General features: G+C 54.0%; 3 protein-coding genes across 3 annotated transcripts in view; all 3 read right to left on the bottom strand.

The window, feature by feature from the left end:
* The window catches only part of PSKH1 (protein serine kinase H1), a 30,333-nt gene extending 26,394 nt beyond the window's left edge, over positions 1-3,939 (bottom strand). Inside the window, exons 1-3 of the mRNA XM_083870285.1 lie at positions 3,901-3,939; positions 2,366-2,528; positions 227-1,252 (exon numbers count right to left, since the gene is read on the bottom strand). Coding sequence (XP_083726411.1) covers positions 227-1,165 — 939 coding nt within the window. The 5' untranslated portion in view covers positions 1,166-1,252; positions 2,366-2,528; positions 3,901-3,939. The remainder of the gene's footprint in view (positions 1-226; positions 1,253-2,365; positions 2,529-3,900) is intronic.
* Positions 3,940-11,478: 7,539 nt separating this feature from the next.
* Positions 11,479-14,259, bottom strand: NRN1L (neuritin 1 like; the record flags this gene model as incomplete). Its single annotated transcript, XM_083869873.1, has 3 exons — positions 11,479-11,752; positions 11,833-11,998; positions 14,202-14,259. 3 exons carry the CDS (start codon positions 14,257-14,259, stop codon positions 11,479-11,481), a joined length of 498 nt encoding a protein of 165 aa, XP_083725999.1.
* Positions 14,260-15,039: 780 nt separating this feature from the next.
* Positions 15,040-21,500, bottom strand: part of EDC4 (enhancer of mRNA decapping 4) — a 32,767-nt gene continuing 26,306 nt past the window's right edge. The window contains exons 25-29 of the mRNA XM_083869882.1: positions 21,001-21,166; positions 19,654-19,840; positions 18,202-18,421; positions 17,359-17,522; positions 15,040-16,104 (exon numbers count right to left, since the gene is read on the bottom strand). Coding sequence (XP_083726008.1) covers positions 15,912-16,104; positions 17,359-17,522; positions 18,202-18,421; positions 19,654-19,840; positions 21,001-21,166 — 930 coding nt within the window. The 3' untranslated portion in view covers positions 15,040-15,911. The remainder of the gene's footprint in view (positions 16,105-17,358; positions 17,523-18,201; positions 18,422-19,653; positions 19,841-21,000; positions 21,167-21,500) is intronic.

Here is a 21,500-nt window from a genome sequence, read left to right on the forward strand (position 1 = left end):
CAGTTCTGTCCTACAGCAAGTTCTCTCTTTCTGTGCACACATTTTTTTAAAGGCACTCAGTATGCTGCACTGGGAGCAGACAGAAAATGGGAAAGGATTTTAAAAGCCAGAATCACAGATTTTTTTTACCCCTGGTGATGTTGCCACCCACACGACAGCCAGCTTTTGGCAATCACAGACACACCCAGGGAGAGCTCCTTGCTTGACTTCTCCTCCGCACACTCACCTCGCCTGAGTAACTGTACTTTCCCTTCAGGATCTGCCGGTACAGGCGGGTGCGGTTGTCGTCCTCGAAGGGCATCGTGCCGCTGAGGAGGATGTAGGAGATCACCCCCAGCGCCCACATGTCCACGGAGTTGGTGTAGGGCTTCCTGACCAGGATCTCGGGGGCGATGTACTCCGGGGTCCCGCACGTGGTTTTCATCAGGCAGTCGTCTCCCTTTTTCCGCGCGCTCGCCAGCCCGAAGTCCGTGATCATGATCTTGGAGTCTGTCCCCGGGTGGTAGTACAGCAGGTTCTCGGGCTTCAGGTCGCGGTGGGTGATCCCCAGAGTGTGCAGGTACCTCACCCCGTCCAGCACCATCTGCAGCACACGCGTGGCGTCCCTCTCGGTGAAGGAGCCCTTGGCGATGATGCGGTCGAAGAGCTCCCCGCCGGTGGCCAGCTCCATCACCATGTACACGCGGTCCTGCGTCTCGAACACCTCAATCAGCTGGATGATGTTGGTGTGGCGGACGCGCCGCAGGACGCTCAGCTCCGACTCGCACACCTCCCGCCCCTCGCGGTACTTGGTCTCGATCATCTTGATGGCGTAGGGCTGCTTGGTGGCCTTGTGCTCCACCCGCACCACGCGGCTGAAGCTGCCCCTCCCGATGAGCGCCTTGATGTCGTACTTGGCCGTGACGCGCGGGTCGAACTTGGCACGGTATTTGGCCACTTTGTTCTTGCGGGGCTCGGGCTGGTGGGCGGGCGGGGCGCCCCCGGGGTAGGGGTTGGTGTGATGGGGAGGGGAGGGAGAGCCGGCTTTGATGACAGCCCCGCAGTCATCTTTGATGAAGTGCTTGTATATGTCGCTGTGGCCCGTGTAAGGCTCGACTTTTTTAACCAGGTCTAGCTGCACATCTTTGGGGGGCTCGGGAAGCACTTTGCTGGTCCCACAGCCCATCACTGACTGGTGTTAATTCCCTATCAAGGCATGTTCCCAAGGGAGCATCAGCGGCAACCACATCCGCGGCAATTCCCACATTTGGATCTTAGAAAAAGAATGAGAAGAGAGAAAGAGGAATCGAGGTAGTAAAGATTCAAATGGAGGGGAAAATCAAAACAATAGGGTCATGCCATCACAAACTGAGAATATGGGATTTTCACTTCTCTCTACTACAGAACATGGACAGTGCTCTGCTGCTTTCATTACAAGTGAGTGAAGGCAATGCCTACAAATACCCAGTCATGGTCAGAACAGATGTGTCCATGGAAATCACACAGTATCTCTCTTTAAAAAGGATACTTTGTTTTCTGCTCCCTGCTGAGCACTGAATCAATCACAGAGAAGCTGAGGCTGCATAAGACTTCTGGAGGTCTTTTTGTTCAGACACCACTGCTTAATGAAAATCAAATAAAGGAAAAACTCAAGCTTTTTCTTTAGTTTTGATAGATCTGCTCAACTTCCTCAGTCAGCAGCCAATCCAAACCTTATAGTTCTGAGTTTTCTCACTAAAAGATCCTTAAAGCTTCTCAGCAACTTGTTCACTTAAGTCATATTCCCAAGATCTTCTTTATATTGAATTTGTGCACTGTCTTAAACCTGTCGCCACTTTGCTGCTGGGGATCCATAGAATAGCAGAAGAGGCAGTGAATATGGAGCCAGAGGCACACTGGTTTTAAGGTGCATTTTACCATTGCATTTTAGCCCCTGCTAAAAGGGAGATGTTCACTTCCCCAGAGCAGCTTTCAGTCAGCAAGTCCCTCATCCTGCAAACCCTGAGAAATCAAGATGGGCTTTCACATCTTTCAATAATCTCAATTTTGCTTCATTTTACACCTTTAGGTACCAAGTGGCACTTCTGGCTTTCCATACAGAGCTGCCTGTAAGAAGTGGAATTCCAACCAGCTATTCCAGACTAGGAGCTCTTGCTCATTACACTGTATCCCAACAAAACCAAACCAGCTGCACTTGGGCAAGTCTTGATGTGCTGATTAAAACAATATGACTGGTGAGGGGATGGGGAAGCCACCTGTGGCTCTGGCAGTCACTGGACAGTTTCACATTTGCCCTTTTTGACTCTGAGCCCATCAAGACGTGTCTGAGCCTTTACAAGAGGCTGCAGAAAACCATCAGCCTTGAAAATGTGATTTTAGGTCTTACCATCACCAGGTGTATCTCCACTCACACACCACCTCTCCAAACGACTGCTCAGCATGAACAGCAGAAAAGGAACCCCAGCCAATCTTCCATCAGGAGAAGCAAGTGGAGAAATAAGAAACGTTTTAAAGGGACACCTGGAAGAAGTTCAGACTCTTCATCCAACCTGGAAAGAAAACCAGGCTTAAGTTAAGATTTAGTTTTATAATAGAACATCATCAAAGTAACTTCTCAAGGGAGAATTTCCCTCCTGGCAGCACCCTGAAGTCAAACAACCCAGTCATGCACAGACATGCCTGTAGCAGGGTGCAGGCAGTAGAAATAAAAAACAACTTCACAGAAAGGTTAGCTGACCTTCACCAAGCACTGCTTTGTTCAGATTTAAGCACTGTGATAAAAAATTAAGAGCTCTGGCTAGTCCTGACCAATGCCTCCCATAGAGTTTTCCCAGCATTACTGAACCCTAAAGCACATTAAGTTAACAGAGAAATGGAATGAGAGCATCCATAAACAAGATTATCACAGAGTAATTTAACATGTAGAGAAGGACTTGTGTAAAACATCACTCCCATAAACAGAAACAAACAGAATGATCAAACACTTGAAAATATCATCTATGAATCCACTAATGGCATTAACTGAGATCTGGCAGTAACTCCAGCATGTCAGTGGCTACTCCTTGTACACTTAAATGTGTTCCAGTGAAGGCTACAGAACCCCAGAGCTGCACACCAGAGTCAGCAACAAAATGCTTAACTCCACATTAGTGCAGGACACGCTCCTGTGTAGTAATCACCAAGAATGGGGGGAAAGGAATCAAGATAAATTACAAGCATTACAAGTCTCCGAGTGGGAAATCACATATTCGGCAGGTGGCAAACTATTTGCATGCCAAACTATCTGAGATACAGCTGGAAGTGATGGGAAGGAACATGGGATTTATGCTTCTCCCCTTGGAGATTCAGCCCCTCGCCTGCCGCCTCACTAACATATCTCGAATGTGCCTCTCATTGCTTGACATAAACCTGACACAACCTGGCAGTCCCACTGCCAGCTTCCGGTGGATTTCAGAGGGGAAACCGGGGCTGGGGCTGCTGCTGCACCACAGGCACCGGTGTCGGAGCCAGGGGCTGGCCAGAATCAGCCAAACCAACCGGGATTCCCACAGGTGTTTGTTTTCAGAACTCATCCCAACCCAGGCCGTTTGTCGCTATACTGGAAAGGGGACCCAGGGCCGGGCCGGTGCCGGGAGCTCGTCCCGCAGTAGGTTGGGCTCCAGGCCTGGGAAGCACCGGGCCCGCCCCACTGAAGGGACACTCCGGGGCTGAAGGGCTCCCTCCCCGGCCCGCCCGTCCCCGCGGCCCAGCGCCCCGGGCAGCGGCAGGGCTGAGGCGCCGAGGCCCGCCGCGCCCGCGCCTCCCGAGCCGCACCACCGCCGACCCCGGAGGGAGGGGGGGAGGGAAACATAGGGGAGCGGGAGCGGGAGCCGGAGCCGGTGCCGGGCCGGGCGGTCCCGGAGACGCCGATCCCGGACTCACCTCGGCCCGCTCCGGCCGCGGCGCGGCACCGCCTCCTGACGTCATCACCGCGCGCCGGGGACGCCCGAGGGGCGGGGACAACTCGCGCGGCGATTGGCGGAGGGGGCGAGGGGCGGGGCCGAGGCGCGGGGAGGGCGGGGGCGCTTTACCGCCCCCTGCCGGGGCTGCCGGGAGCGCCCGCCCGGGACCCGCCCCGAGCCCGGACCCGCCCACGGCTGTGGGAGTGTGAGGGGCTCCGGGGCTTCACAGCCTCCCCTGGGGCCCCACAGCATCCCCTGGGACCCCGGAGCCCCGCCTGGGGCCCCTCAGGGCTCTGGGACCCCTCAGCCCCATTCTGGACCCCTCAGCCCCGGGCCCCCTCAGCCCTGCGGGCCCCTGGAGCTCCTCACCCCCGTGGACCCGGGGCCCCCCTCACGCTCTGGCCCTGCTGCTGTTCCCCACAAACTCGGGTTTGTGCCCTGCTGTGCCCCGAGCCGGCAGGGACACGCTCCAGAGGAACAGGGATTGTTTATTCCAGAGCTGCCCCAGCCGGGGTGCTCGGTGTGATCCCACAAATCCAGCACACCCCACCGGACCTGCCCTGCCATTGTTTACTCTGAGCAGTTCAGGGTGAGGAATTTCCCGAGCACAGCCCCACTATTAAGATTGGTTAGAAATTTCCACAGAAATCACGTAACTCCAGGTGACTTCTACTCGTGCTCAGGGGAAGGGTCTTCACCTGGGCAGGGCCTTTTTGACCCGTAGCGTGATTTTTAGTGTTACAATGAGGACAGCTCAGCTCTAGGATACGCAGACATGGAGTATTTTGCCAAGTTAAGTGTTTACATAGGCAAACATCAACGTCTTCGTTTATTACAACCCTAAATCTTATTAGTTCCAGGATACCCTTGAATGAACGAGCCGGCTGCTGCCTGTTCCACCGATTAGGTCTCCTTTTTTGCTGATTAGGCTTGAAAGAATACAAAGGTCTTACATCAAAGAACATTCTGCCCTATGATAATGTCGATGTATTCCGCATTTTATGACACTGGTACCCTCTTCAGCCCCGTGGGCTGAGCTGGTGACCCCTGGCAGGGGCGATGCTCCCACTCCCCGTGCTCCTGCCTCAAAGAGCGGCCACAGTGCCTCCTCTTTGGAGCCAAATCCAGCTCTGACAGCTCCCCAGCAGAGCCTTGGAGCCCGCAGCTCATGGAGCAGCTCCGAGGGCTCCCTGCTGGGCTGCGAGACTCTGGAAAAACATTCCCTTTGCAAGAGAATTGCCCGGAAGCATTGGTCCTTTTCCTTGGCAGGGAAAACCCGGTCCCTGTGGAATAGCTCTTGTGCACAGCAGAATAACGAGGCACATTCCTTTCTCCTTTCTTTGCCCCAGCTAAGTGCCACAAAACCCGCAAAGTTTGCTTGGTAACTGCCTGTGGACTTTCTTCCTCATATCCTTTCCTCATCCTCAAGCAAAACACTCCACGGCCCGGCCCTGGATGACCTGAAAGCAGGGAGACAAGGGATGACACCTGCAGGGATGCTGACGGCACTCCTTTCCCTTGGGGACATACAAACACGACAAACGCTGTCGGGCTTGTTTTCCAGCCTGGCTGTCACGTCATTCCCGAGGCGGTTCAGGTGGAGCGGGGTTATTTTCACACTCCTACCAAGCTTTTAAAAATAGCCGGGCTTTATTTAATGCTCCTGGGATCTTTGGCTGTTTTAAAATGATTAGTAAGTCATAATGTAGTAAAAGTTGTACCTGCTGATGCACATTATTGTCATCAGTTTCTTTGTGTCATTCACGACAAAGCACGGAACATGTGAGGGTTGGGAAGGGGCTGCCTGTGCTGGAATTGACTGAACTGGTGAGTTGTGCAGTTCTCTGCAAGGAAAAGTCCCCAGCTCTTGTTGTCCCACACAGCAATGGTGCTGCTGGTAGGTTTTCTGTCCTCTAATCCCCCTGCTTTCTTTCTGGAGATGTTTCCACAGCCACACATCCCCCACACTGTCCCTGAGAGGTGGCTTAACCTGTGTCTGACATGTGAAACCTTGTACGTGTCCCTGTTTAAGTTGATCCTGTTATTTTAGGCTGTTTCTCAAGGTCATCTCAGCTTGGTTCCACCAGGAGGTTCCTCTCTGTCATCCTGGCTGACGGGTGTAGAGCAGTGGGCTGCCTCACCTTGGTCACAGATGCTCACACAGGGATAAGTGCTCTGCAAGGATGCATTTCCCTCAGAGGACACATCTTCCATTAGTCACTTCCTCACAGCTCTGTTTCCTGACCAGCCTCATGGGAACACTGAATGAGGCAGTTCCAGGTCCATCACCACTGAAAAATGCCAAAGAGCCAACAGGCATCGAACCCTTGGGCCGGAACCGTGGACTTCTGAGAACCTCAATCAGAGCAGCTCTTGTATTATTTATGCTGTGGTGGTGCTCTGAGACCCACTGGAGCCAAGAGAACTTCACACCAGACATCTGCACAAAGCAAACATCCGCCTGGCAAAACACCCAGGGATGAGGCAGGGAACTGTCTGCTCATCCATGTGACCCACTACCTGCCAGGTTGGGCACCCCGTTTGACTTTGGGGTCATTGCCTGTTGGTTCCTGATGTCTGTTATTCCATCTAGGGCCTTTCCTGCAGCTACAGCAGGAAGTTTTCTGACCAGGATAAGCACCTTGCAGCTGGGACCACCAGCTGTGAAGCTTTGAGCACTGAGAGGCTCTGCAGCCCCTCATCCTAACAGGCTCTGGGTCCCTGGGCTTCCACCAGCCCTGTTACAACCAAAAAAAACATTGGTTTTTTTCTCCCTCCTCCAAGAGGGGACTGGTAACAGGTTTCTAACACACTGACAAAGCAGTGCTGTGCTTGGGCAGGGTCTAACAGCAGGTTTTCCTGCCAAATGAGCTCTTGTCTCCTTGTCATTTCTTTTTTTCCTCCTCCCTTCCAAGATGCTGCTTTCCCTGGAGAGGAGCCTCCCCCTGCTCTCCCATGCTGACCCTTTCAGAATTCCCCTGCCAGCTCTGATCTACAGCCTGCCTCCAGCCTCATGGGAAGGATTCAGCCCTTGAGGAAGGAATGTCTGTGAAGAATCACAGAATCCTGGAATGGTTTGTGTTGGAAAGGACCTTTAAAAGTCATCCAGTTCCAAACCTCCTACCATGGGCAGGGACACCTTCCACCAGACAAGGTTGCTCAGACCCCCATCCTTGAACACTTCCAGGGATGGGGCAGCCACCACTCCCCTGGTCCTGCAGCCTGGCTGCTCCCTCCTGAGAGCCCTCACCCCTCTGCAAGGATGGGTTCCCTTAGAGTTTTGTATCTCCAATAAATGGCTTCTTCAAGGCTTCTCCTGTGGAAGCTGCTAAGGGCAGGCTGGGACCAGTGGGGCAGTGCTGGGTACCCACAGGTGGAGGATCCTCTCTCCCTGGAGATTCAGAGATGCTGCAGAGCTGGCTCCAGCACCAGCATGAACCCTGCTTGGAGTGGGAACTTCAGAGCTCCCTTTGCATCCCACACCTGCCTGTGGTGCTGCCAGCTGACTGCAGAGTTTCACTAAGGTGCAACAAGCTGTAATCTCCTGTGGAATGATGAGAATGGCTGGAAGAACCTCCAACATCCCCCAGCACTACAAAGCTGCCTGGGACACTGCTGCACATCCCGACCATGGGGCAATTTGGCAATCCCAGGGCTTCTGCTGTGCCAGGCAATAGGAAGCCAGGAGAACAGGGCCCCCCATCTGCCATCAAATGGATGTGGTGAAGTGGGAAACCTGGATTTCCTCCGAGCTGCATCCCTGCCCTGAGTGGCAGCAAGCCCAAGCCTCAGCGGCCAGGCCAGGCCAGAGCTCAAGGTTGTCCCAGCAAGGCTGAGCAGAGGTCGTAACAGGAGGATGTTCAATTAAAGCTGCTTAAAAAAGAAATCCAACTTTCCATATGCCTCTCTAGAGAATAAAACAGCCCCAAAGCTGACCCCAGATGGGGTGCCAGGCAGGGGGCTGAACACAGCCTGCACAGCAGAGGTGACTCCAGCTCAGCTGTTCCCACTGCTCCAATCCATGGGGATTGAGGTTGTCTTTTGGTGTTTCCTTATGGAATGTTGGACATTTGGCTCAGCAGAAATCCCCATGCGAACTCGGACAGTGGCCAGCCCTGTGACACAGTGTCCTCCTGGCTGTGCTTATCTTCCAATGGTCCTGCTCCCCCAGGGTGCCAGCAAAGCTGGAGGTGGCAAAACTGGTGCGTGGTTGGGGATGCCAGATTGGGACAGTAGCACTGGGGCCATGGAAGGGCAAGAAGCCATCCCCCCTCTGCTAGTGGCCTCCACAGCAGTCTATCCAGTTAGAGAAACCCAAGTGTGTCCCCACAGATGAGGAGTCATTGCTCAGCTGGCACCTTCATCAGGAGGAATTTCTCTGGGTAAAGGGATGGAGGATTCAGCCATCATGTGGCAGAGGTGTTGGGCACCATGGTGGGAGGTCGGCCCTCATGTCACTGTGCCACGTGTGCTGTCTCACTCACACAGCCACTGAGAATAGTGTCACCATCTGGTTCCAGCAGCCCGGGGACACGAGGGCCTCCCCGACCCCTTCTGCGATTACAAGAAGTGAATTCAAACATCAACTCAGCTGGACTCAGCTGGCCTTTATCCTTTTTTTTTTTTTCTTTTTTTAATAATTCAGGTTTGTCTCTTAGAGAAGAGAGAGGGAGATAATGTCTGCAGAGCATTTAATCTTCTGCCCAAAGAATAGCAGAGAGCAAATTAGGATCTACTCCAATTAATTTGCCTTGATGGGCAAAATCTGGAGAGCGGCCATATCTGGGAATTAGGAACAAAAGCAGAGAGTGTAAAGTAGGTCACCGGAGTTTCATAACAAGAACGAGGGGTTTTCACAGCACAACGGGTGCTCCAAAGGCTCCTGGTGCTGGGGTTCCCCAGTCTCATTCCCCACCATCCGCTCCTTTCAGCCTGGACAGTTGCTTTAAGATCTGCTGCCAGTGTGCAGGGAGCCAGCTGTTTGTTCTGGGGACAGGAACGAGGATGTTGTCCCTTCCCACAGCAGGACACGGCTGCAGGACTGTCCCAAACTCTTAGAGCCAATGGAAAGACAGACACCAGTTCAATGTCCCATTTTTGGGGCTCCAGAGAGCTTTCCTGGGCTCAGCATGCCCACCCTGGCTGTCACACTGCTGCCCTCGGCCCTGCAGGCACCTCCCTGAAGGAGGATGGGGGTGACAGGTGGCACTGGGGTTTGGGCAGTGCTTTGCCGTGGATTCTTGCACTTGTGGTGTCACCAAGCAGTGGTGACTCACAGGTCCACCCTTTTCTGGCACCCCCAAATCCCAGCTCTGGCCTCTCAGAGCCAGCAGTGCCTGCAGGCTGTGTGGTGACATGATGCCTTTCAGCTGCAGGACACCTGTGTAAGCACAGCCAGAGGTGTGAGCCATGTGTGGTGACAAATGCTGGTGCTCAGGACACGTGGTAAGATACCCAAGGGTCCGTGACATGTACGGTGACATTTTCCAGGACATGGGACCATTCTGCACACAGGTGAAACACCCGGAGTGTTTGGTGGGTGTGCGTGGATCTTCCCAGGCTTTGATCCCGGCTGGATTGAAGCAGCACAGTTTGTTGTCTGCAAGTGTCACCACCGTGGTGGCAGGCTGTCACAGCACCAGGCTGGTGACGCTCCATGTCCCCGGCCACCTCCCAGTGCCCCGCTGCGGTCCCAGCGCTCCCACCCCGGGAGGTGCCGGCGGGCGCTGCGCGGTGCGTGGCCGGCGCCCGGCTGGCGTTTATCCTCTTAGCCACCCTGCGGGATCCGGCACTAATTCACCCTTAAACACAGGATTGTCAGGAACCGGGAAGGAAAGAATCGGCGGATTATCTCCCCGGCGCTGGCGTTACGCACGGGGAGGGGCGGCTGCTGGATGAGGAAAGCTGGGGTGGTGTCTTGCCCCGTGTCCCGTGGGGCTCCGGCCCCGGGATCAGCATCTTCCCCCAGCAAGGGCTGCCGGGAGCCCAGATGTTTTGTGTCCCCCCGGCCAGCTCCAGGCTGGTTAGTGAGATAAATATCGGGAAATAAACACAGTGCCTCCCACACGGATGAGGAATCAGCAGCAAGCACTCAGCCCCATGGGATGAACCAGCAATCCTTTTAGTTTTTCCCTGGACTCAGAGCCTATCAGAGGACTGAGACAGCCAGGGTGACATCCCAGAGTTTACCAATCACATGTTTAAGTTACCAGACCTCACAAGAAAAGGTTTTATGATGAAACAAGCAATATTTTTCCCTGGCTCAATGAGGACAGTGATTACTGAGCTCACACTGAAGGTTTTCAGCCACAGGACAGTGTGCAAAGTCTTCCCCAGGCCAAACCCATGTGCCCAGCTGCTGGAATGTTTTTGGGACAGCCTTGAAGTCAGGAAATCACAAAAACAGCAGCAACTCACTATCCATGGCACATAGGAGCTCATGATTCCTGCTCTCTGCTGAGCCTCTCTGAGGAACAATCCTCAGAGCAGTGGCACTTGTGTTGTTGGCCAGAGGATTTTGTTGCCTTTCCCAGGTGGGATGGTTTCCCACATGCCAGCCAGATTTACCCACCGCTGCTGCTGGGGCCTGGGGGCCACCCCAGCAAGGAGCCCACAGTCTGTGCCACAGGTGGGGTGGCCCATTTGCAATTCTAGTGGCCCTTTAGGCAGTGGGTGGGGAGTGATGGCTGTGCCCAGGAGAGTGGAGAGGACATCTCGCCAGCCCGGGCCTGGGGGAGCTGGTTTGCACACTGGGCTTTAGGAGCTGGGAAAAATATCCTAAGTTTTTAGCATAACAGTGACAGGGATGGGAATTAGAGTATCTTCCACTGATAGATACAGGTTTAGCCAAGTTAAATGCCCACAAATCATCCTGCTTTAACTTCAGCATGTTCCATGTGAACCTGGATGAGATCTCCAGTTCCCTAGCTTTTTTACCTCCATCACCTTGGTTAAAAAAAACCAAAAAGCCTCTCTTCCCTGCAAACCATAATTTTCTTCATGGCCATGAATACAGCGAGGCCAGAAAATGTCACTGGGGTTGCCCATCAGAGGACAAGCTATTGGCTGCCAAAAAGACAAATCTGTGCCCTGTGTTTTCCTAAGGTGGCTTTAAAAATGAATAAAACATTTAACCCACCTCTAAAGGGAATATCTGCTATGCCCAGCCCTGAAAAGCAGTGGTCAGGGAGCACCAGGGCAATGGGAATCGCCCCCTCCTGGGGCTGTCGGTGGTCCCATGGACTGCCTGGCATGGCCAGAGCAGTGCCCTGGGGGAATGGAGGCAGAGACCCCCCGGCTGACCCTCGGGGTCTGGTGCAGGGAGCATCTCCTCTCCAGTCCCCAGAGCAAACGCGAGGCTTGGGAGGGGCTCAAGGGGCATCCCATGGCAGAGAGACAGGAGAAATGTAAAAGTGTCTTTTAATATAAATATAAATCCATCTGAAGTGCTGCAGGAGAGGACCGTGCCCCGCGAGGGATGCCCGGGAGGGAGGCGGGCATGGCGGGAGCAGCCGGGGGACCGACCCGGCATCACCCGGGCAGCCCCGGGCGGGCAGGGCTAGAGCCAGGGCAGCAGCAGCGGCAGGGCCAGCAGGGCCAGCAGACCCGGGTGCAGGGGGGTGGCCGAGCCCCGCAGCGTGGCCTGGTTGGTCTCGGCGGCCGGCGAGCCCTGGGCGCTGGCCAGGCGGCCCCGGGCGCTGCACAGCTCCTGCAGGTTCCCCTGGAACTGGATCTTGCGGGACTCCTGGCGCAGCGACTCCCAGATGGTGGCCGCTTCCACGGGGCATCTCGACAGCACCGCGCTGGCGCAGGTGTGGAAATCATCCCAGGACCTGGAGGGGAGGGCGGGAGTCGGGGGCGATGCTGGCGGCAGGTGACCCCGCCGTCCAGCGGCTCCCACAGGGACACTCACTTGCAGATGGTGTCCAGCTCCTGCTCCTCCTCGCCGCCCTCCTCCTGCTGCTGCTGCTGCCGGACGCTCTGGGCCATGCTGTCCCCCAGGCTGATGAGGCAGTCGGCGAAGCCCTTGTAGATGGTGTCGCACTGTCCCGCCATGCTGACGGGCTCCTGGCTCCTGGCTGCGGGGTACAGAGGGGAGAGACCGAGCTGAGCCCCCGCAGAGCCCCCGCCCGCCCGGCTCAGGGGAGTGTGGCCTGAGGGGTCACCGGGCGGGGGTGACACCGGGCTCTGAGACGTGGCCAGGGGTTTCCACATCCCCCCGGACCGCGGCGTCCCCTCCCTGGGCGCTCGCAGTGACCCTTCGCTCCTGGCCCGGGGCGATGTGACCACCCCGCCAGCCACCGCGGGGCTCCTGCGGCCGCGTCACCTCCCGGGCTCTCCCCAGAGCCATCTGTCTCGGCCTTTATCCCCTGTCAGCAAAGATTAATTTGTGGCTACAACATAAAAAAACACAAAGGCTCAGCAAGCTGGAGTCCCTGCTCTGACTGCAGTGGGAAAGAGGGGGAAAGGGGAAAGGAAAGGGGAAGGGGGAAAGAGAAGGGGAAAGTGGGAAAGAGGAAGAGAAAGGGGAAGGAGGAAGGGGAAAGGAAAAAGGAAAGTGGAAAAGGAGAAGAAGAGGAAAGGTGGGAAGAGGGAGGGGGAAGAGAAAGAGGGCAGGAGAGAGGTGAACAGGAAAGGGGAAAGGATAAAGAGCAAAGGGGAAGGGAAAACAGGGAGAGGAAGGGGAAGAAAAAGTACAAAAGGAAAAGGGACAAGTGCAAATCTGGCTGTTTCATTCTGAGAAGCCCCAATTCCCTGCTCTGTTCCATCACTGGCACAACCCTGGCGCCAGACAATGGGTGACAGGGTGTGTGCATGAGGGCTGTGAGTGCATCCACAACCTGTGAGAAGCCCAAAAGGAGCTGGTGTGTGACTGGGTCACAGAGAAAACCTGCATGGTCCTCAGCTCTGCCCCAGAGGTCCTGCAGGTCATAAGATGTGGGGTCTCTGTGCCAATTCACAGGAGTTACAAGAGTTTTAGAAGTGACAAGGATGAGCACCAGGGAGGTTTCTAATTGAGGGGAGCCCTGCAGGGGACCCCTGTGGAAAAGTGACCCCAGAAACAGCTGAAAGTTTCCTGCTGACTGCTGAGGCAGCCAGATGTCTCTGGGGAGCTGTGTGCCCTGCTGCTGGCACCCCATGCCTGCACCCCTGGAGCAGGCTCCTGAGCAAAGTGACTGCGGTCGACACTAACACCAGGGTGAGCCTGACACGATCACAGGGCACTTCAGGTGTTTGTGATGGGAACCCCCTGAGCACAGCACCGAGGAAAGTCTCGGACTGATGCCGGACACGTGGGTCACAAACATCACAGGTATCAGTAGAGAAAGTGGGATCCATTGCTCCCCTTTTGACCCAGACGGGCAACAAACGTGCCTCCCACCAGCCCAAGGGCCCAGCAGGGCCAGGTGATGCCTCCCCTCAGCCGGCTGGTCCTGCTGCAGACTGAGGTTTCACCTCCTGGGAGTCTCTAATGTCCGGCACAAACCCTCCCCTCCGCTCAGCTCCCTCGGCACGGGGCTGGGCAGAGCGAGCGAAAGGAGAAAGCAGGAGGACAAATCACCTCCGCTGCCCCACTGCAAAACCGTGGGGAAAAACCTGCCCTCGGCTCCGTCAGGGAGAAAGCCCAAGGGAAAAGCACGGAGGAAGTTTCCCAGGGCGCTGCAGAGCATCCCTGGCTCCCCAGCGAGTGCCGACGCAGCCACCCTGCTCCTGGGGAAGGGTCAGTCATCCACCCTCTGAACCTAAAATCCCCCAGAGGTTTGGTGGTCCCTGTTCTCCATCGTCCGTGCAGCCGGAGCAGGTTAACCCCAGGCTGCCCATCTCTCTCCAGAGCAGAGATGCCACTGGGTACCGCCGTGCTCCGCATCCTCCCTCGGCTCTCGAAGGAGCGGGAGTGCGGAGGGGACGCGCCGGTGCCAGGGAGGTGCAGGACCTGCCGGGAAAGGATCAGGGTGCCTCCGGCCCCGGTGAACGAGGGCAGCAGGGAAAGCCGGCAGGTGCATGGGGTGGGCACAAAGGGCTGGAGAGCCACAGCTTGGGAACTGTCCCCGCCCGAGCAGAGACACCCCGGACAGCGCCGCGAAGCCGCGTTCCTCCTTGCCCGGCATCTCAGACACGGGACAAGGGTGGACGGATCGCCGAGCCGTGGGGCAACCGGGCATCCCGCTCCCCGCAGCTACAGAGGTGAGGGACGCGGCCGGGGGTCCGGCTCCCCCCCGCCATCCCCCCAGCCCCGGCGGGGAGAGCCCAGCCCCGCAGCGGCCCCGGAGATGCACTCACCGAGGTGCAGGAGCAGCGGGCACACGACGCCCAGCAGCCGCCAGCAGCCGCCGCCCATGGTGCGGACCCCGCTCCGCCGCCGCCGCCGAGTGCTCCGCGCCCGCCGCCGCCGGCAGCCCCTGCCCCGGCCCGCCCCCGGCCCGCCCGGCACCGCCCCGGGACCGGCCCCCGGCACGCCCTGCCGGCCCCCCGAGGGGCGGACGAGCCCCCGGGGCTGTACCTCACTCCTGGCCGTTCACGGAATCACAGGATGGTTTCGGTTGGACGGGAACGTAAAAACCATCTCGTTCCAACCTGTCAGGGACACGTTCCGGCCCTGCACAACCTGGTCTTGTGAAACAACTTCCAGGGATGGGGCAACCAACCACAGCTTCTCTGGGGAACCTGTGACCCACTGTCCTCACAGAGAAGAAATTTTTTCCTAGTATCCAATCTAATCCTGCCCTCTGTCAGTGTGAAGCCATTTCCCCTTGTCCTGTCACTCTATGCCCTTGTCCAAAGTCCCTCTCCAGCTCTATTGGAACTCCTTTAAATATTGGGGAAGTTGCTGTAAGGTCTTCCCAGAGCCTTCTCTTCTCCAGGAAGGAGCAGCCAGAGATATTTTTGCTGTGAACAAGGGAATTAAGGTCCCCTTCCCACAGCCAGCAGCCCACCATCACCTCCTGCCCCTCCCAGGAAGCAGAGACCACTCTGCCCTGCAGGACCCACAGGAAAGCTTGAGCAGAGACTTGGGAAAAAATCTGGGAAGAGAGAGGGAATCTTGGCCCTTCACCGGACTGGAGATGGTTTGATATCCTCAAAGGGCCCTCAGTCTTCCCTCCATCACACAACAGAAGAAAGTGTCTTTTTTTTTTTTTTTCTCAAAAAGTTTTTTATTGAATTGTTCTTAATGTTATTTCCAAAAAAACCCAAAAAACCAAAAAACGAACAACAAAACCCCCCCAAAACTTCAAAATTTAGATAAAAAGAAAAACCTCGCTGGAAAATCAAAACTAATGTCTGAAACATGGACATGCTTCGATGCACAACAGAACCGGTGGCCCCACGGGGCTCTTGCAGTTTGCTGCTGCCTCAGCACCCTGATCCAGAGCCCCTTCCTGGGGCACTCCAGAGGAATCACCTCCTGCCCAAACCTGCCTCGCTGGGTCAGGTGGGCTGGGCACTCCACTGTGGATCTGGAATTAACGAACCTCAGAGTAACTAACTAATTAATGAATTTTAACTAATCTCTCTCGCTCAGCTGACCTCCTCCCTGTGCCTACAGCCTGCCAGGGAGGAGCAGTCTGAGCCCTTCACTAAGGTGTGGGTACAGGTTTCTGGTGAGCAAGGAGCACCAGCACCCCTGTGCTGGGGCTCAGTGCACACCTCGCTGCTCCCTTGCTGACAGCAGCAGATCCAAACTTGTAAAGGGGCAGGAAATCCATCGGCTTCTGCTGCATGAGACATGGACTGTCAGCCAGCCTTGGGGACGGATGGGCAGGTGAAGAAGAGATTTAACTCTCAAAAAAGAGGCTATTTAGGAAAAAATAAGCCAAGTGAATGTTCAGTGACTATTTGGAACTATACACAGATGGCGTTCGCCTTAGAGACATCACACACGTGTTGATAGCTTTTCTGGCAAGAGCTCTTAACACCAGCCAGACGTTGTTAGTAACTATGGATCTGCGGGGTGGGCTCTGGTGGAGCAGCCCACCTGGCAGCCAGGTCCTCCTAGGTCATGCCAGGGGTGACCAGGCCCTGCAGCATGATCATCAGGCGACGCGCGGGTTTGCTCAGAGGGTTGTGGGGTTCCACCTGGAGGAACTGGAAGAGCTTTTGCCGCACCTGGTTCATGACTGACCCCATGTGGTCTCGGGTGATGGGGTCGCTTTGGTCCAGGTGCATCACTGCATCCTCCAGGTAGCTGAAGGAGAGAGAGCAAGGTTAGGACCAAACCCAGAATATGATCCCAATCTGATTCAGTTCATGTTAGCACTGAAGATGCAGTTTTGTTCCCCACTCCACCCAAACTCTGTGGTATGTTCAGTTGTCATGAAATAAATGTTCCTGACTCACAGCACAGTCCACCTATCCCTTCCTAAACCTGTGAGGTCAGCCTACAGCTCCCAGCCTGCCCACCTGCCCCAAAACCTGGTTGCTGGAACCAAGGCAGAGGCAACAGCCAGTGAGAATTCCCCATGGTGCTGGAAGTGACTCTCAGTAGATATTTTCTTAAATACCTTTAAGCAGAATTAGTCACTCATTAGACAGTAAAACCCCTCAGCAGTGAGGCTTAGTTTGTGTAGGGTTACAATAAAATCCATCCAGGAATGGGGTGGGAGAAGACCAAGACTTTTACCAACAAGACACTCTGAAGTTCAGATGAGCCATCAGCTTTTAAACCACAGACTGAGTAAGAATATGGTTTTCAGTAACAATCCAGTTTAAACTTCACAGCACCAGCTTTAACCCCAATTACCAGCCTGTAACTTGATTGTAACTTGAAGTTCTTTTCAGTTTTTCTAGCTTGCTTTATCCTTATTGAGTTAAAAACTCGATATAAGTAATTTTTCCATAGCCATAGTCCAAACCTGTAGGTACCTTAACAATTTAACTTTTAAGGGCAGATAGCAGGGTTTTGACTCAGACACTAAAAATGTTCATGGCAAGTATCAGTACAGTCACTATTTTGTCACACAAGCTTTGCTTGGAACATCCACCAGAAATTATACCAGTAGTTCCTGCTGCAGCCTCCCACTGAGCCTTTCTCACAGTCACGACAAGAAAACTGCTGACACGAAGTCCAGTGATGGGTTAAGAGTTGAGGACAGAGCAAACTTGCCCTGGATATTGTACTACCCAGGGAACATGGCACTATCCCTCCTTTTGCTTCCACAAGGAAATTGTTCCTTGGGGAATGGGGATAGCTGCAAATATTTACAGGCTACAATTCCAGAGGTACCAGCACCTACTGCTGGGTATTCCTTCCATTGCTACCTCGGGCAGCAAAGCTTTCTGTGGCAATGCTGACATATTTTTCTGAGTTAACACTGGCTGGAAACATGCCAGTAACAGGCTACAGAAACTCCAGCTTCTGTCAAAGTTCCACCTTCCAATTCCAGACAGTGAATTTAAATCCAGGGCTGAGAACAGGACCCAGTTCTCTGGTCATACTCACTTCAACTTCAGTTCTGTACGCGTGCCCAGATCTGAAGAGAGCTGCTGAATGAGGGAGAGCAGCACAGGCTGGGACAGTGGGCATGGATGCTGTCCAAACACTTGCTGAGTATCCACAGTCTCACAGACATATAGAACCAGGTTGAGATCAGCTGCTGTTAGAGCCTGCAAGGAAGACACAGTTAGAAATGCACAGGAACCAACAGGCAGGTGAGGGACATAGGACAGAGTGACAGCTCTGGGATGCTCAGAGGCTTTACAGCCTCTTCTGGGAGCAAAAATTTCTAGACCTCTGCTCTACAGGCTAGCAGGGCCATCTTTAGGCTCTTGCTCTATGCTCTGAGGACACCTGTGTCTGTTCCAAGCTGAACAGAGCACAACCAGACAGAGGGGAGCAGGTTACTGTCAGCAGCATGGAGCAGGGCCAGCAGTGCTATCATTCCCAGAAGAGTTTGTTGCAGCAGCTCAAACAGATCTGCCTGCATGTTCAAAGTCAAAGGCAAGGTCAGGCCCCAGCTGGCAGATCTGCCTGGAGAGGCTTATGAAGCTGTTGCTCTTCAGAGGTGTGCACGTGTCAGTGCCAGTGGCAGAATGCTGGTTTACTGGAGCACTGACACTGTCCTGACAGGACATGGGCAGGGGTGAAGCAACTTAACTGCTACCAGATCATGGAACCTGCATGGCTCTAGCTCCACCTGCATGAGAGCAACTGCACTCCTCGAGCACTCCACTGCCACTCAACTCCTGTGTAAGCTGTTGTGAGATTATGTGTCCACCCCAAGGAGCCCTTTTTTCTTTCTCAGTCCCCAACAAGCAGTAGATGACTACCAGGAAAACTAGGTACCTGCTGGAAAGCTTGGTTGAGGTGTCCCTGCTGGAGCAGCTGAAGGATGTGAGTCTGCTGGGACTGGAAATCCATGTGAGTGGAGGGGATGGGTGTCCCGGCTGCCGAGCGCATTGCCTGCACGATGCTCGAGGTCACAGCTGCTTGCTGCTCCTTCATAGCCAGGCTCACTTCTCCTTTAATGACTCTCTGCACCTGGGCCAAAATAGACTCCTGCATGCTGAAAAAAAACAAAACAGAACCTATGGGCACCTCTGAGAATGAAGAGCTGAGAATGAAGAGCTGAGGGATAACACTGCACAAAGCTTATATCAGTGAGAAAGCACAGGCTGTTTTGCTTATTGTAGTGTGGCTCCCTAAGGGTTCATACAAATAGATCTGAGGCACAGGCAACTCTGCCTGATGTGGCCAACATCACCATGTCCCAGGATGCAACTGGAAGATGCTGGGATTCTGTGCAGGAAAGTGACATTTCAGGGAACTAAGTCTCTGATTAAACGATGTTTTAAATCTTTCATGTCTCTGGCTTATAAACAAAGCAACTAAGCTGTGGGGTTATCCCCAAATGGGGCCAGCTTCCTACAGGAGATCTGTCAGATGCAGTTCCTAGTGTGCAGATGACACCTTTGGAATGAGAACACACTTATATCGTGCCTGTGACTTCTCCACAGAAGAGGATTTCACAGTGCAGACTCTGCTGTTCTGTGTGACACCTTTTCCCTCAAGGGCTGGATTCTCCTCTCTCACAAAGGGTACAAAGCATCAAACCTGCTCTACCACAGGTAGAAAAGCAGGACTTCCCTGGGAACAAGCACCGCACATGAAACAAGACCGGGACTTAGTCTGATGGCCTTCCTGGCAACTCTTGTCTGCACTGAAGACCTCAGTGTGTTCTGACATATGTTTTAGTAGCTCAAAATAGACAGGGTTGTTCTGCCCTGCAGGTGACCACCAGCCAATCCCAATGCCTGGCAATCTGCAATCTGCCACTGCCTCCTGGTGTGAATGTGCTGGAGGCACTGCTGGGATCCCATCCTGAAACCAGGAGGGCAAAGCACAAACTGCTGCAAAGCAGTTGTGGGGAGAGTGAGTAGCCTGTAGAATCTATATGCCTGAGGACACTGAGTAAAGAAAAGCCTTCAAAAGACTCCTCTGAAATGATCTTCAGGAAGTATTCAGATTTGAGTGTGCTTAGGACTACCTTAGATCCTTCTGTTCTCCATTGTGCACATGGGACCTGGGGAAAAGCAGTCCCTGAGCTTCCCAGTACAGCTGGGAAACCTTCTGTGGGCAACAGTCACCAGTCCACTTGCTTTGCCATGTGTGCAGGGCCAACGAACAGCCCTACAGCACTCCTGGCTTGCTTCCACAACTAAGCAGGGAGAGGTGCTTGTGACACATGCATGTACACCTCAGTGACATCTCTCTCCACAAACCCAGCTGCCAGCTTACCTGCCCACGATGATGTGCAGCTGGTGCTGCACCTCGGCATGGACGCTGGCAGCGATGGTGGAGGCCAACTGCTCCGTGGTGCTCTGGAAGGTGCTGATGAGCTGCCGGAGCTGGTTCAGCAGCGGGTCCCGCACCTCCTGCTCTCGAACCTTCTTGTTCTTCAAGTGAGCCTCCAGCTGCTGGATATCTGCAACAAGCAGAGAGGGAGATGTTTGCATTGCCATCTATACCTGTGGAGATGATCAGGGCAGAAATCCAGCTGCCAGGTCTAAGTGTTCTCCAGCAGAAATAACTGCTGAGCCTGTGTATGAGCACAGGACAGAGGAGAAGCACAAGCCTGGTTTTGGGCTGTATTATATTAAACTAGAAACCCATCTTCCAGTCTCCCTATCACACAGGATCACACAACACAGCAACAAACCCACCAGTTCTCCTACAACAGACTTACAGGCACTCCTTGTTCAGATAAAGGCAGGTGTTTTATTTCACACGTAGTGACGTAGTGTGAATTGTGATCTGCATTGGTTCAATGCTTATGAAGAAACGGGGAATTTTCTGACAAAAAAGAAATCACGTCTCCTGGGATTTAAAATCTGTATTTTAAAATATATTATGAACTGGCCTGATCTAAAAGGAGAAGAATGTAAGCTCTCCTATTTGTGGGAGACTTGTGTGGAAGAGGAAGGGTGCAAAATAAACAGCAGCTGGAGACCCCCTGCAGATCTATGGCCAACAGAAGTCACTGGCCACATTCAGGCCAGCTCAGAAACCAGCTCTGCAGAATAATACCTGTCCAGCCTCCCCAAAGACCAAGGATCTGCATCCCAAGCTGAGAACAGGAATGACCTGCAGTGCATCTGTGTATAGTTTTCCTTACTTAAGGGTATACTCTATTTCAGACTATGTCCACACTGTTCAGCCACTATTTAACCTCTGGTCATCCTGGTACCCTTCTCTAAACCTTCTCCAATCCATTACCGCTCTGAGAGGAGGGCCTAAATGCAGGACTGCTACCCTCTCCATTCATCATGTTCATCCTGACACCAGGATGGGATAACCCTGCAGCTGGGCTTTCCTACTCAATAGATGAAGTCACAGATTCCCAGAACACAGCTGAGTGTTCTGCTATGCAGGCTACAAAGACCAGAAGTGAATCCATACTCTTATAGCAGCACCCACAAAAACCTCCCCACTTCCGCTTCCCAAGTATGAAACAGAGTACAGGGATGGCCAAAGAGGTTAAACACTCACCAGTGAAACTCTGCAAGGCAAAAACATAAGGCCAATGTGTTGCCAGCCACTAATGCAAACAGTGCAGAGAAGACTTGAAGAAGAAAACCTACTCACATTCCTGTGTGCCCTGCTTGAAGGTGTCATTGATTTGCTGGAACATGGACTGGCAGCTCTTCTCAAAGGCTGGCAGCACGACGCTCTGGAAGGCCTCCCTGTAGGCTGACTGGATGGGTCCCTGCAGACTGTCAGCTGTGGCTCTCACAACACTGTCTGTAAGGTTCTTACAAGCACACACAGAAGATTCCAGACAATTAACTACAGTTTGCTCCAAGACTAAGGGTATGAGCAAACACCAGATCCCTGCAACACACCCACACCAGGTAAGGACAGTCCAATGTCCAAGGGTGCTCCCTTGGCTTTTCCCACTGGCCAGGCTGCACTATGACTCCAGCAGGCAGAACCTCTGCTTGCTCAGGGGCTGCCCAAAACCAGCACCATTTCTCTGTATTTCTGCTATAGAGCAAGGGAAGGTGGCACAGTCAGGCACAGCTCCTTTCCTCCTTCTCCTTTCATCCCAAAAAACCATCATTCCCTGCTAAGGTAAGTAAGCAGCT

This window comes from Zosterops lateralis, assembly GCF_965231275.1.
Source record: "Zosterops lateralis genome assembly, chromosome: 12".
NCBI lineage: Eukaryota > Metazoa > Chordata > Aves > Passeriformes > Zosteropidae > Zosterops > Zosterops lateralis.